Source organism: Eulemur rufifrons, chromosome 5 (genome assembly GCF_041146395.1).
Source record: "Eulemur rufifrons isolate Redbay chromosome 5, OSU_ERuf_1, whole genome shotgun sequence".
Taxonomy (NCBI): Eukaryota; Metazoa; Chordata; class Mammalia; order Primates; family Lemuridae; genus Eulemur; species Eulemur rufifrons.
Genome location: NC_090987.1, coordinates 44,615,641 through 44,631,938, shown reverse-complemented (window position 1 = coordinate 44,631,938; position 16,298 = coordinate 44,615,641). Strand labels below are relative to the sequence as shown.

Sequence of the window (16,298 nt, the reverse complement as noted above, 5' to 3'; positions counted from 1 at the left end):
AGAGATTCCTAGGCTTTTTACACTCAGTACCTGATCCCTAATTTAGAAAAGAAGAAAAAGAAAAGGAAAGAGGGAAAACACCCTGTGGCCATCTACAGCGTCCCCACCCCTCTCTCCCTGCTGGGGCTGGATTTACAGGCTGTCACTCCTCTGAGGCTACAGGTTTGTAGCAAGAGAGAGGGAGAAAAGCTCAGCCAGGAGCAGATTAAACACCCATTGTAGGGGACAGAGTTAAAATAATAGGTAATATTTATTGAGTGATTATCAACTGCCAGGCACTATACTTATGAGTGTTAAGGCTCATAACCAACTTCTTGAGGTAGGTATCATTATTCCTTTTTTTTTTTTTTTTTTTTTAGACAGAGTCTTGCTCTGTCGCCCAGGCTAGAGTACAGTGTGGCATCATCATAGCTCACAGCAACCTCACATTCCTGGGCTCAGATGACACTCCTGCCTCAGCCTTCCCAGTAGCTGGGACTACAGGCTCGCAACCACCATGCCCGGCTAATTTTTCTATTTTTAGTAGAGACAGGGCCTCGCTCTTTGCTTAGGCTGGTCTCGAACTTCTGACCTCAAGTGATCCTCCTGCCCAGCCTCCCAAAGTGACAGGATTAGAGGCCTGAGCCACTGCACCGGCCCATTCTTACTACTTCCAATTTATAGATGAAAAAATGGAGGCATTAGGTACCAAGATAACTTTCCCAAAGTCACAGAGCTAGCGCAGACGAGCTGGCTTTTCAAACCTGGGAAATAATCACTTCCTGGCCCAAAATCCTTCAATACTTTCTCATGGTACTTAAAATCCAAATCCCTTATCATAGCCTCTAAAGCCCTGCCTGATCTGGTTCTAGCCTGTCTTTGACTTCATTGTGTATATCCTCCTGCCTTGCTCATACACTTGGCCAAACTGAAATTCTGAGTTTTTCAAAAGGGCAACCTCACTCCTGCCTCAGGACCTTTGAACATGCCGTTCCCTCTGCCAGGACCATTTTATTACATGGATCTCTGCAGAGCCTCACCTTATTCACATCTCTGTGCAAATGGCATCTCCACAGCAGCCTTCCCTGACCCTTCACCTAAAATAGACCCCTGCCCCCCATTCTCTGTCGCCTTGCTGTTTTATGTTTGCTCATGGCACTGACAGCTAACTGAAATCAGGTCCTCACTGTATGGCTGGCCACTGTCTGCCTTCCCCCGTGGGGTGTAAGATCTGCGAGGGCTGCAACCCCAGCACTAAGCCATGTCTTAGTAAATACCTGTTGAATGAAGGAATGTACGAATGCATGGGCTGGCTCGTGTTAGTCAGGAGAGGGGCATCACACCCACTTCACCGAGCTGAAGGTGAGAAAGTAATAGCATGATACAGTGGTTCTGCATCTTTTGGAAGTTAGGCACCCCTCCGAGTCCTAGATGAAATCCATGGACCTTTTGTCCAAAAAAATAATAATCAAACATTCCTTTAAACCCCAGGGAAGAATACCTGTCCTGATGGAAGGACTTGGATCTATCTGAGCGTCAGCTGAAGCCCCTTCTTCCAGCCCCCTGAGTGATGCTTCCAAAGAGCAGAACAGGATCTGTGAATGGGCAATGCACCGAGCAGAAGCACCAGAGCGTGTATCCCTGACCCAGCAATGTGCTTAGTGGTCAAACCTGCCACACATCCTCACTTATGAACCTAGAAGATATGAAGACCACCTTGCCCACACATACAAGCCACAACACCCTTCAAGAGCCGACCTGCTCTGACCGGTAGAACGCGGCAGAAGTGATGCCACTCCAGCCCTGGGCCTAGCCTGTAGGAGGCCCAGCAGCTTCTGCTTCCCTTCACGAGCCAGTCGCCCTAAGTCCAACTACTGGAGACCACCATGCTATGAGGAAGCCCAAGTAGCCACGTGGCGAGAGAGGCCACATGGAGGAGCACCGAGACGTAGACATTTGACTGAGTCTTCCTGGACCTTCCAGCCAACTGCAAACTGAGTGGGAGACTCAGTTTGGGAGACTCTGACACCACACAGAGCAGAAGAATCGCTAAGCCAAGCCCTACCTGAATTCCTGACCCACAGAATAATGGAAAATAATACATCTTTGTTGTTTTAAAGCCACCAAGATTAGGGGTAAATTGTTACACAGTAGTAAACAACTGATCCCTTCACACCAAGTCCTCACCAGCAATGCCCTCTCCTCCTGCTTTCTGAATCCTACGCATCCCTCAGATCCAGTAACACCTCCTTCCAGAAGTTTCTCCCATCATCTCCCCTCACTCCTCACCCTGCCAGCCTCTGAACACTGCTCAGTAAACACCTGCTCAACCTTGAGGGCTCGGGGCAGGGCTCTCCCCCCTGAGAAGCCCCCCCTGACTTCCTCAGTGGCCTGGGTGCTTGTCCTCGTGCCCAGTGCGGCTCATGTGAGCCCCATTCCCGTGGCCACCTCTGTCTGCTGTTTCCCCACCAGACTGTCATTTCATCCGCATACCCCACACACAGCCATCGCCTACCACATAACAGAGGCTCGATAAGGTCTTATGAACTGGAAGTATAAACCCTCCGCCCCTCACTGGGCTTTCACAAACAATCTCGTTCATTCTCCCTGCAGACCTGTGTGTCTCTTTCCCACTGTGACTGAAAATGGTCTGAGAGTTAGGGTCAGGCATACTCTTCTCCATTCCCCTCACACAGCCTGGCACACAGTAGGTGCTCAATAAGGGTTCTGTTGACTCAACTGATGGACGTGTGACTTTCATTGTGATCTTAGCTCCAGGTTCACCCAGGGACCTCTGACACTCAGGTTCCGTCTCCCAGACCTGGGTGCCACACAAGGATGCGTCAGGACCTCTTGTTTATTTCTGGATCTTTTCAGTCAGTGAAATTCTCGAAAGTCTATGCTGTCTACAGTCACAACATGCGTTCAGTCCAAAAGGATAATGTTCTGGAAGCCACATTCTCTTTGAAGGCATTCGCCTCCAGCTCCTACCGCAACAAACGGGAGAGCGCGCACACGGCTTCCCACGCTGCCACACAGTTGCAAATCAACTGGAAATATCTGGTTCAATCTGTTATTACAAAGCACAGCCCAGACAGCACTGTCGCCACAAGGGACAAATCCTTCTATGAACACACACAGAGGCTTGTGACCTTTACTCGACATTCCAGAGATACAGGAGCGGAGTGGGCCTGGGGGGAAGGGGCAGGTTATAAATAGCGCGCAGCAGGCTGAGCTGGTCCTGTTCAGCCTGGTGGCTCCTTATCTGCGAGATAAGCACCAGGCTCTGGGGACCCTCCCCACAGCCCCTGAGGTGCCGGGACAGGCCCAGGCTCTCCTCGGCCAGGCTAGGACTCATCTGCCTGCCATGTTGTAACCTTCCCCCCTTGGGCTTCATGTCTCAGCTGGGACCCAATCATAACATCCCACAGGCTCACGGAGGCTGTGAAGTCTCAGCTCAGTGCGTCGCCCGGAGCTGAAAGTCCAGACAGGGAGGACAGGAGGAAAGACAGCAAGGACAGGGGAGGTCAGGAAACAGGCTCCTTCTGGGCACAAGGCTGGCCCTCCGCAAGCGCCTGTGGACCAGGTAAGTCTGCGCTCAGCTCTGGGAGACAGGAAGGAGTCGTGGGCTGCACTGAAGACAACGGTTCTTGGATGCAGCCCAGCCTGGGTTCTAATCCTGCCTCCACCACGTAACACTGTGTGACTTCGGACACACTTTCCCTCTGGAGAACAGCACACCTTCTGTGTGAGGCTGTGGTGGGGCTAATCGGCTGCGTCCCTGAAGGGACTCTCCCAGGGCCGAATAGAAAGTACTCAGTACACGTGAGCTCCCTCTTCCTTTCACCCCGTCTCCCAGCAGAGAAGGCTGCTCGCTACTGAGGCCACCTCAAAGAAAGAACCCAGGTGCAAGAGAAGCTCTGTCCTTCAGGGACTATGTGGTTAGCTCTGAAGGAACAAAAAAAATTAACTCTATTGCATATATTACTCAAGACTATAAAGGGACCATTCATTCACTCAACAAACATTTGCCGAGAGTCTGAGACGTAGCAAAAGCCTTGCTCTCAGCACACTGATGAGCCTCCGGGATCCAGGCACTGCAGGGCTTCAGAAGTTCCTACTTTCATCCACAATCTTGGTCTCTGCCAATGAATATGACACCACCTGTCCACCATCCCCTGAGCCCTGGATTTGAGGGAACAGGAGGTGGCCCAAAGATGGTAACAACAAAGATTATAATGACATAAACAGAAAGCGATGCTTGTAGAGAGGTGAACAGATTAGGAGACTCCCCCAGGGAGAAGACGGGACAGCAACACCCACCAGCGCCCCACGGTGTTATGCCAACAATCTGACCGCAATGCTAATAAGCTCACCAACGTGATCGTACAGATCACATTCTGCCACCTGCAGTAAAGAGAACTAATATTCCTTTTTTATTTCCAATTTGTTGTGGACTAGTACTTTTTTAAAATACACAGATCACATGCTTGAATGCCACGGTGATGTCAAATTATTTAAAAAGTTCCTAGATACGTACTCTCGGTGTTAGTATTTATCTCATTGCTACCCAGCACCCAACGAGTCACAAACCGGCACCCATCTATGGACCACACTTTGGGTAGCACGGATGGAATTTAGTTAATTCCACAAACTGTCTAAAATCTAGTGTAATACTGTCACGTGCTGCAAATAAATACAAGAAATGGAATTGTGAGTTTCAACTTACTTGCTGATGGTTGAAATTTGACCAGATCTTGCAAATCAGTAGAAATCTGGAAAACGTGGCTATAGAACTGCTGGACTGAATTCTTCAGGCCAGAAATGTCTCTGGAGTGCGCCCTGAGCGTCCCGTTCATCTGCCGGACACAGGTCCACAGGCTGCTGACGTGCCTGGTGAGTCCCTCCTTGATCCTCTGAAGACTTCCTGAGATGGCGTCCAGTTTGCTGCAGGTTTGCTCCATGTGGGACACCCTGCCCTCCACCACGGAGATGTCCCTCTGGGCCCCATGCATGTTTTCCTTGCACGTGTCCAGCTCAGAGAGGACCTGGCTCTGGAAGCTGTGCCACCTCTCCTCCAGCCGGCCGCAGCAATGAGCCACCAGGTCCTGGAGGGCCGGGGGGGTCTCCACGGTCCTTTCTTGCTCACCCACCTTCGCGAACCCCCCCACTCCAGCATTTTTACCTGCCTTGCAATTGCTCATTTCATTCCGAAGATGAGTCACATTGTTTTCTGTGTGCTTTAGTTGAGAATAAAGAAAACTAAAGTCCCGTTGAAGTTTCTGGATGCTCCGTTCGGTTTCTTGAAACTTCCTATGCATCGTGTCGTTTAGAGATTTCCAGAGGCGCCAGCTGTCATGCGCTGTGTTTGGCCAAGCGCCTTCTCTCCCGTGAGGCTCTGCCTGGAAGTTCCGCAGGCAGATGTCCTCAACGACTTGAACTTTGTCCTTCAGGCGGTTTAATTCCATCACGACCTGTTCATTCCCTGACCCCGACGTGCCTGGCGGGGCCGACCCGCGGGGGATGAATCCCACGTCCGTGTCATTGGCCGCCTGTAGGAGAACGGGGCCCAGACGGTCTTCCAGAGACTGTATCTTCTGATCAACAAGTTGCTTCAAGTCATCCACCTCCCCATTAATGGTCCCCCGGAGGGTTTCCTCAATGTAGAAGCAGTGTTCCTCGGCGTTCTTCTCTGTCACGTTGATCCTCGCATCTAGTTCATTCCATCTGGCGTCAAAGTCCACCTCCGGCTCTGGAACCGCCAGGCGGTCAAACTCGTTGTCCAGCCGACCGTTCAGCATCCTGGTGGCTTCAGCGACTCTCTCAATTTTCTGGTCTAGCGTCTTGATCTGTTGACCGAAGTCAGCATTCTTCTTGCCGTCACAGCAGTTTGGCTGTGCTGAAGGCTCCTGTATCCGGGCTCGGAGGTCGTTTATCTCTTTTCGCAGACTCGTCTCCTTCTCCCCGATCAGCTCTATGACTCCCAGGTAGCTGCTGCCATAGTCGTCACACTGCTGGCCGCCGAGCAGCTTGTACTCGCACGAGTTCTTCAGGTCGGCCAGCTTCCTGTCCATGCCCTCCATGAGCTCCTCCCGCAGGGCGTCGATCCTGCTGTCCACGTAGGCCTGGTAGAGTTCGCTGGTGGTCATGGTCACCGTGGGGCCCTGCGCAGCCTCCTGGAGCTGCCTGAGCTGCCCCTCGTAACCCTTCACTTTCCCGTCCAGCTCTTCCAGCTTGTCGCTCTTGGTCTTCAGAGTGTCTTTGACTTCAGCCAGTTCGGACTTGATGTCCTTCATGCCAGGACGCTGGCCCGTTTCTGTGTCTCCACCGGCGGCAACATCAGGCTGGGGGTGCCGGCTGCCAAGCCACGGTGGCCGAGTTTTACTGGCATCGTCCTGAGTGGCATGTTTGAGGTTTTCATTCACTCCAGCCAGGGAGGACTGGAGGTCAAGAACTGTCCTCGTGAGTCGGAGAACCTTCTCCTCGAGCACCTGGATTTTCTTTTCCTGAAGTTCCTGGGGCCCCTGTTTTGGATCTACCACCTGGCTTGGTTCTGCGGCAGTTGGGGACAAAGTCTTCCTGGGCTCTGAGACTTGGCTTGGTTCATTATTATCTGTAATAAAGAAAAAGTTGAACGTGACTTAACGTTTTCTCTACCTTTAGCCAGTTTCTGCAAAGACAACAAACAGGGTACCTATAGAATACACTTGAACCTTCACCTCCAGCCATCTATCTAACTGTAGGTAATTATTGTGGTAGTGGAAAACAATATGGGCTTTAGGGTTAACTAGACCCCTACTGGCATGCTGGCTCTGCTATTTACTGTTAGCCCTCGAGCAAGTTCATTAATGTCTGTGAGCAATAATCCCCTCATCTATAAAGTGGAGGTACAGTCTCTTCTAGAGCTGTTAAAAGAATATATACATCACCAGGTACAACAGCTCAGGCCTGTAATCCTAGCACTCTGGGAGGCTGAGGCAGGAGGATTGCTTGAGGTCAGGAATTCGAGACCAGCCTGAGCAAGAGCAAGACCCCACCTCTACTAAAAACAGAAAAAATTAGTGGTGTGGTGACACACCTGTAGTTCCAGCTACTTGGAAGGCTGAGGTAGAAGGATCACTTGAGCCCAGGAGTTTGAGGTTGCAGTGAGCTATGATGATGCCACTGCACTCTAGCTAGATAGAGCAAGACTGTCTCCAAAAAAAAAAAAAAAAAAAAGTACATAGCACCTAACAGATAACCAGTGGTCCCTTTCACCTTAAAGATAAATAGTCATGATCTACTTTTATCATATGAACACTTCATTCTCACATTAGTGAACTGCAGCCACACCCCAAGGGTTGACTACATGGTGTAAAACCACAAGAAGCCACTTTAGCAAGATCCACCCATTAGCTGTTGGATGATGATATCAGATGATCTCACATCATCTGAAGTTGTCCTCAAAGCAAGCCTGAATGTTTTATCTTTTACTTTTCTTGGCATCCCTATGCTAAAAGAGTCTCTTAGACATTGTTTAGCCCTGTTTTGCAATTAGAGAACTGCAAAGCAACAGAGAAATAAAGCAACTATTCTATTAGTGTTTCCTAATAATAGAGCCATCTGGCCATATATAGTAAGATTCACTAAGTCCAAGAATACGCACATAGAAAGTCGGCCGGTGTGGTGGCGCATGCCTATAGTTCCAACTACTTGGGAGGATCACTTGAGCCCAGGAGTTCAAGGCCAGTCTGGGGTTCAACACAGTGAGACCCCTGCTCTTAAAAATGAAGAAGAATGCAAATGTTGAATTACTGAATTTTGAATAATCCTATTTTGAGAAAATATTCCCAAGGAAACAGTCCAAAAGAAGAAAAATTATTATAACAATGATAATGATAAGTCACAAAATGAAAATAAATGGATAGATACAGAGATAAACAAAAGGAGACTATCAAAACCTGCAGCAATAGGAGGATAAGAAACAAACTATGCCCCTGAATGCAGGAGGACAAGGAATACTGGAAGGAGTTAATGTGGACAAGCCTGGTGACTATAGTGAGATATATCATGCAAAGTAAAAATAACAAAGTATAAATTACAATTAAATAAAATGTATTAACGTACTACACTGAAAAACACTGGAAGTAAATTTAGAATGTTGTAGATATTTGAATTTAATGGTCATTGTTTTTTCCTCCTCTAAACTTTTGCACAAGATCTAACAGCAGCTATTATTAATTAAAATTAAGTTAGTGGTAAAACCAATACTGAAATTCAGATGTCCAAACTCCCAAGCATCTTTTTTCTTGCAGAGAACTATAAAGAACACCTTATTTTCCATACTGGAAAATTTTACTCTCTCTCTCAAGACACTAAGAGAAGAAAACAAGTTATTGAATCATACGCAACTAAAATGCTATTCTGGGCAAAGGAAATGAAAACAAAAGGCAGTAGAGTTGGGGGGAAGATCAAGAATATAAGGAAATGCTTCTCTCAAATACCACTGGTGACTGTGCAAATTGCTACAACTTTTTCGAAGGATAATTTGGAAATATGTTATCAAAATACTCAGAATCCTTTTAATGATGCAACTACACTTCTAAAATTTAATCTAGGAAACAATCAGGGATGAGTGCAAAAATTTAATAAGAAAAGATGCTTTTTCAAATATTATCTATAACAGCAAAAAATTACAAACCACCTAAGTGACCAACAATTGGGTTCAAACAATCACATTCTCTGAAGCCATTAAGTGATACTGTAGACTATTTAATGACATGGAAGGCTGTTCATTATAGATTAAGTAAAAAGTTCCAAAAATAGTATGTTCTTTATAATGATAGTGGATTGAGAATAAGCATTCCTTTCCCTCTCTCCTACAATCCCACTAAAATGGGGGGTGGGGGAAAGGAGAGAGACCACAAAACACACCCAAGTCACACACAAAAAAAATTGGAAATCAGAATGGCTTTGGACTTCTTAGCAGCACTATTGGAAGTTAGAGGAAAACTGAACAATGTTTTCAAAAATCTGAAGGAAATGATTTCCAACCTAGAATTCTGAAACTAGAGTAAAAATATTTTCAGATTATAAAGTATCAAAGAGTTTACCCTCCCTTGCAATCTTCACTTGAAGCTACTGGAAGATGTGCTCAAGAAAAACAAGAGAATAATCCCAGAGTGAGCAGCGGACACAGGAAACAGGGACTCCAGTAGGAGAAGGAAGTTAAAGTCCCAGGTGACGAAAGAGAAAGAGGATGGCCAAGCCGGGTGGGGCAAGTGAGAAGGTTCAAGGGAGATTTCTTCAAGAAGATGAAACTGCTATGTCTGGACATAAGGAAGGGATATTTAAATAACAGGAGATGAGTTTAGGTTGAACTAGGGATAACAAAATAGAGAACCTAACAAAGGAAACACATAAGACAATTATTAACTCATAGGAATCAAATAGCTGTGTAGGAAAGAAAACCTATTCATGGCACACTACATGGCTCAGCTGTAAATATTATCTACAAAATTACTATGATGTACACACTGAATATTAAATAAGTAAGAATGTATACGAAGGATGGGGGTTATAGGAAAGTGTCTTTAAAGTGGGTGAAAGGGAGTTAAAACCTCACCTTCCATGATGAGAAGCCAGTAGATGTGAAGTAAGTTCCAAAAGACCCACATGAAGAGTTTAAAGCACCTCTGGGAAGGAAAAGTGTGTGTGTGTTGGGGGCCGTGGATTGTTTTTCCTGTTAGTCCTTATAAAGCTATTCAACTTTACATATATGTTTACACTTTGATAAAATTAAAATTAAAACTAAAACTGAAACTACTACGATCCACCAGCCCCCACCATCACAGTACCCGTCATGATTTACTGTAATGACTGTCTAATGCTTGTCTTCCATGAGTTGGGGATTATGTCCCCCTTGTTTTCCACTCATCCCAGGTCCCTAGTGCAGAGCCTGCCAGATATAGAAACTCAAGAAATATTTTTGGGATGAATGAATGAATTTTTCTTTAACAAAATGTGTATGCAGATAGCGGGAAAAGAGTAATATTAGTTCTATTACAAAATGTTAACAGTAGTTCTCATTTGGAGGTGAAATTATGTATCCTTAAATATTTTTCCTGTATTTTATAAACATTCTTTAATTGATATGTTAATTTTCTAACTAAAAATTATTTAAAAATCTATTTTGGGGACAATGTTGGGAAACACTATCAGTTTCAAGATTGAAAACACCTCATGGGAAAATGTGATCATTTAAAGGTGACTTAAAAATAAATAAATAAATAAATAAATAAAGGTGACTTAAACACTTAATTTCGTAAGAAAACCCAGGCTGCATAATTGTGACTCAACTCAAAGAGAGGACCTGACGACATAGAGCAAAATGCCAAAAAGTTTTTATCCATAAAAGTCATTCTCTTACACTTAAAAGCAAAGGTGAACTACAGGGGAAATTCTAACTTGGGGGTTAGCTTTGCAAATATCTCATCCTGAACGTAGTGAGAATGATTCTATTTATCTATTTAAAAAAAAAAAAACAATTGTAACTCCTTAAAATTCAGATTTATGGGGCTAAGTAAAAACCAGAGCATGATTACATGTGTTATTCGAAGAACCTGGAAAGCTCACCATTGTACATCATAAATCCTATTGTTTGAAGGAGCACTGGGAATGCTACAGGTGGCCACGAGTACCAGCAGAGCACAAATAAGTTACCTGTGGCTTTCTTCATGCTGTTCCGAGGCCGAGCGGGTGTAGGGTGGGGGGTCTTCATGGGGTCTCTGGGACCTTCCTGGCAGTCTCCCCCTCTAAAGCCAGGGCAGCACCTCCATTCCAGCTGCGTCACCGTCTTGTACCGAGTGACGTATCTGGGTCTGAAGTTCACTCGGTACCTGTGGATGGAAGGGAAGGCATCTCTGTTTATTAGCTGCTGCTCCGAGCACCTCCCGGGGTTGGACCCAAATAAAGAGGGTTCAGGGCACACGGGGCCTAGCCCGCTCTCTCCAGGTGACCTGGAGGGGTCCACTGGTGTCCTCCATCCAGCTCTGGCTCTGGGGTTCAGCCGCACCCAGCCCAGCCTCAGGGAGGCAGGGGCGGCGGACAACTTAGAGAATCTCCACCCACAATTCAGAGATTGATGTAGACACTTTTCAGCTCCCAAACTGAGTTTTTGTTTCACCAACAAACTTCTGTTCTACAATTCACAGCTTTGTGGGGATCTTTTCAGGTGTAACTCAAGGTGGTTTTGTTTCATGTTTTAAAGAAATTCCCCTGGCCCCCCTTGCCTCCCAAGATAGCCGTGCATCCTCCTCTGCGCCTTCCTTCCCTGATGCCAGCAAAGGTATCAGGCGACGAGACTGTGGAGACGGCACCCCACTCTATCCGTGTTCAGACCTTCTTACAAAGATGCCCTGGTCCCTACTGCCGATGGGAGACATCGGGAAGCAGAACTGGAAGCATCCAAAGGCCCTGTGGAAAGTGCACGTTCCCTGACGTGCTGGGATAGCACAGAGGGACCTGTGAGACAGGGCCTGGGCTACGACAGACAGCGACCCCCAGTAGCCCAGTGTTCAGCTCCGCAGGTGCTCACGGCACAGACGAAAGCTACGGCCACACAGGACGGCCCCTCTTCGATTTACCCCAAATTCTATCTTCTGGCTTGGAACCATCGCACTCTTGAACCTCTTCTTCACTCTCCCTGGTTTCCTACACCAGCGCTAGCAGCTGGCCTTGTTTGGGGACCAACTCCCAGAAAGAAACAGGCTTTGTGTCCCTTCCTCGGGGCTGCCCTGTGCTGCGCACGGGGGAGCCGGGACCACCAGCTGCAGGGGCTCAGCCGACCAAGCAGCTCCAGCCCAGCAAGTCACAAATCACTGAACGCCACGGACCTCTGACATTTTGCACGGTCAAATCCGTGACAGTTAAACCCAGGGTGTAAGGATCTCTTCCGTGGGCAGGCGAGGTGTCCCTGCATAATCCCAAGAGACCCGCAGCCTCCTAACGCCTTCTGCGGTCCCTGTTCGCCTTGGTCTTTCAGGGCAGCTGACAGAGTCACCCAGGAACTGTGAAAAAATACCCATGCCCGGTCTCACCCTCAGGTTCAGATTTAATGGGTCTGGGGAGCCTTTTGCAAGGAAAACTGAAGAGAAAGCCCGAGAAGTAAAACGAAAAAGCAAGGGCAGCTGTGGGGTGGTGGAGGGGGGCCAGGGCCTCCCTTCAGGCCCTTCATTCTCTCATTCCCACCCCCATCAAGGCCCCACTGTTTACACTTTCCCCTTTCACAAGTGAGAAAACAGAGGCTCACAGGGGTTGAGTGACTTGTCCAAGTTCAATCCGACAGGAAGTGGTAGGGCTGGGATGTAAACCCATGTGTCCTCCCTGTATCCCACACGGCCCTCCCAGCACGCAGAAGCAGCGATCCTCTCTGGCAACTGCCCTGGATTTGAGGAAGTGGCCCTACCCAGAGATGTTCCAGAAAGCTCTAAAGGCTGGGCAAGGAGGTAGTCGACCCCCCACTCAGCAAACTCACACCCAGGCATCTCTCTCGTCCAGGCACACACCAGCCCTGGGTCCCCCCACCCCACCTCCCAGAAGAATCCTCTGTGTGGTCCGCGAAAATGTCAAAAAAAGAATAATTCCACTTCATTGTTTTGCATACTCATGTAGAGCATAATGCTAGAAAAATGTGTAATCTCAGAAAAACTGTTCCTTTGAGCATTTGAGACTGAATGCAAAAATGTGTTTGGTCTTGGCTGGGTTTTGTTCATCTGCCAGTGGAGGACAGCCCACGGGAACCCTCTCGGGCGAGGAGGAGCGGGGGACCAGGGAGCAAACGCTGGGCCCGTGTGCCCCGGCAGAGGGAAGACCCAGCGCTTTCGCACGGTGTAAGAAAGGCCTTGCTTTGCCAGCACACTTGGTTCTTTTCTTTAAAGGCAGCACCTGCCTTGGAGCCAGCGCCTAACTCAGGGAAGTTCGCTGGAGCTCATGCCCGCTCCCAACCCCGCCCTGCACCTCCCGCTCTGCCTGGGGGTCCCGCAGGGGCTGTGGAGCTGAGCCAGGCAGCCCAAGTGTCCCTGTGGCCCCTGGGCTGTGAGCACATGGGAGATGCTCACTGGATACCTACCGAGTCAGGTAGCTAACAGCACCCAGTGTGGGGGCCACCAAGCCAAGGCACAGTCGAGGCGGCGCTGGGAGGAACCACAGGGTCAGACTCAGGCTGCAGCCTTGGCTCCTGCTCCCAGGCTGGGCTGGGCCCGTGACAGCATCCTGTCCCTCGGGGGAGCCCGTCCGCAGCTGCCTCGGGTACCCATGGGGTCCCTGGGGGCTGTGACCCCACAGCCCTGAGCCCACCACTCTGCCACCTCTCCCCTGCGAGCTCTCATCCTCTCTTCCCAACTCTCCTTTCCCCTCCTCTTCCTCAGACACCTTTCTTGAAGGTGAAACAAGGGTTCACCGTCCTCATGAGTTCGGCCACCATGTTGAGGCACCGGAGATTCCAACGAGAAGGAAGGTGCCGAGAAAAGGTCTAGAAAAGCCGCATCAGAGTTCTGGGACCATGGGACTGGCGGTGTCCCTGCTAAAACAGAACGTGACGAAATGACTGTACCCTCCACGACAGCTCCCCACAAAGACTCCTTCCTACTGACCGGAGCTGAGACTTCTGTCCTAACACGCTTCGGTTCACACTGTGTTCTCCTGCTCAGGGCTCGTCTTTCCTGCCGGACCCTAAGTCCGATTAGGGCAGCATTCCTGTTGGTTTTGGTCACTGCAAAATCCCATTTTTTTGATTAATAGATTATATTTTTTAGAGCAGTTTTAGGTTCACAGCCAAACTGAGAGGAAGGTACAGAGACTTCCCACACGCAGAGATCCATCTGTCACAACTGATGGACCCACATTGACACGTCATAGTCACCCAGAGTCCACAGTTTACACCAGGGTCACTCTTAGTGTTGCACACTCTGTGGGTTTGGAAAAATGTATAATGAATGCTATGACGTGTCCACCATTACAGTAACTTACAAGGTATGGTCACTGCCCTAGAAGTCCCCTGTGCCCAGCCTGTTCATCCTCCTCCCCACACCCGCTGACTTTCTTACTGTCTCCATAGTTTTGCCTTTTCCAGAATGTCATGGAGTTGAAATCATGCAGTATGTAAGCCTTTTCAGATTGGCTTCCTTCACTTACTAACATGCATTTAAGTTTCTTCCATGTCTTTTCATGGTTTGGTGACTCATTTCTCTTTAGTGCTGAATAATATTCCATTGTCTGGAACATCCTCATTTTTAAACATGGTGTCTGCCCCATTTGTAGGAGCTCAATTCTTAATCATTAATTAAATCAGTAACTGGTTAATCAAACAACTAATTAGTAGTACTAGGTCTACTTGTGCCAAGGTTTTAGGGAATCCGATTGCCCATATTATAAACCCCAGAGTCATCCTCGGTCTAACCCGAACAGATGTGGATTCCTGAGTCTTCGAAGAACGAAACCAAGGTCCAGAATCCTCAGGTCACAATGTGAGCTATGCTGTCCAACAAGGTAGCCGCTGGCCACGTGCGGCTACTTACATTTAAACTAATAATATAGAACATCTCGTTCTTTAGTCATGGGAGCCACATTTCAAGTACCTACTAGCCACAGGTGGCAGTGGCTGCAATAATGGACAAATGAATGTCTCCATCATCGCAGGAAATCCTGTCGGACAGGCCGAGCTAGAGATCAACGAGATTGTCAGAGAAATTGGCAACAGGCACACAGCTGCTCACCTGTTGACTTCTAACCCACACTAACCGTCTTCTTCCTCTTCCCACATCCCTTCTAGAACTACCGCAGAAAATAACCCCCCCTTCAGCCAAAGAGATCATCTAGACAGCTGCTCCACAAGGGGAGGCGCTTTGCTCTGCATTTAGCATCTACCTGTATTTTATTTTGACAAGGCTACTGACACTCTACACAAATCGAAAGCCCAGTGCTCCCTTGGGAGCACTCACTCAGCAGGGATTTCCCCCAGGAGCAGACTTTCTAGCAAATGCCTCTCTGTCCAGTCCCTGGCCTGCCCCAGAAAGCCCGGAGCCAACTCTTCCTGCTTCATTCCGCGTGTGTGGAAACAGTGCTGACTGGAACGGAACTGAGAGGATAAAGAAGAAACCAGAAAGAAGACGTACTTCCCCAGGGACAGCAGAAAGCATCCTAGCTAGACCTCCATGGAGAAAGACCACCCACCGGGGCAGAAGGAAAATTAGCACGTGAAGGCAAGAAGTCACTTCAAGGAGATTCAGAATTCTCACATGGGGCAGACACCGCCCCAAGTTTCCATGGAGCAGTAGTTCATTCAGCCACGGTATTTTTTGAGACAGAGTCTATGCCACCCCAGATAGAGTGCAGTGGCGTCGTCACAGCTCACAGCAACCTCCAACTCCTGGGCTCAAACAATCCTTCTGCCTCAGCCTCCTGAGTAGCTGGGACTACAGGCATGTGCCACCATGCCCGGCTAATTTTTCTATTTTTAGTAGAGACCGGGTCTCACTCTTGCTTAGGCTGGTCTTGAACTCCTGAGCTCGAGGGATCCTCTCATCTCAGCCTCCCAGAGTGCTAGGATTACAGGCATGAGCCACCACGCCCGGCCAGTAATGTACCTTTTTAAAAAAATTGTGGTAAAATCCATCTAATATAAAATTTAGCATCTCAATCATTTTTAGGTGTACAGGTCTGTGACTTTAAGCACATTCACACTGTTGTGCAGCCGTCACCACCTCCATCTCCAGAACTTTTTCATCTTCCCAAACTCTGTATCCATTAAACAACCAATCCCCCATGCCCCTTCCCCTCCCCGCGCCCCCCCCCCCCCCCCCCCCGCGCCTGGCAACCACCATTGTACCTTCGGTGAATTTGATGACTCCATGCCACATTTAGGTGGAATCACAGAGTATTTGTCCTGTTGTGACTTATTTCACTTCAAATAAGGTCCTCAAGGTTCATCCACATTGTACATGTGTCAGCATTTCCTTCCTTTTTACACAGTAACTCACTTTTACAAGGCTGGTCTCAGTGTTCTAATTTAAAAAATTTACAAGACAGTGGACTACTTGTGAATTTGTAGGAACTACTTGTGACATTTTTGTTTGCTTGTTAAGGTTTTTTTTTTTTTTTCTGTCAATGAATAAAAAATGAGCTTTTTAAGTTTATTGTTACTTTGCCAAAAGTAAACAGTCAGGCAGTAGACTGCTAGCAAGTTTGAAATTAGAAGTGACTTCAGAAGTATATTAAAGTAGTTCTGCCCCAGTGGAAGAAACACTTTCCACGTGAATCCAGTTTGTCCTGCTGATAATAAA

The 16,298-nt window shown here is 47.9% G+C and overlaps 1 protein-coding gene across 1 annotated transcript in view; it reads right to left on the bottom strand.

Annotated features, from left to right (window-relative positions):
- Positions 1-16,298, bottom strand: part of EMILIN2 (elastin microfibril interfacer 2) — a 46,465-nt gene that overhangs the window by 13,122 nt on the left and 17,045 nt on the right. Inside the window, exons 3-4 of the mRNA XM_069468216.1 lie at positions 10,681-10,856; positions 4,709-6,592 (exon numbers count right to left, since the gene is read on the bottom strand). Coding sequence (XP_069324317.1) covers positions 4,709-6,592; positions 10,681-10,856 — 2,060 coding nt within the window. The remainder of the gene's footprint in view (positions 1-4,708; positions 6,593-10,680; positions 10,857-16,298) is intronic.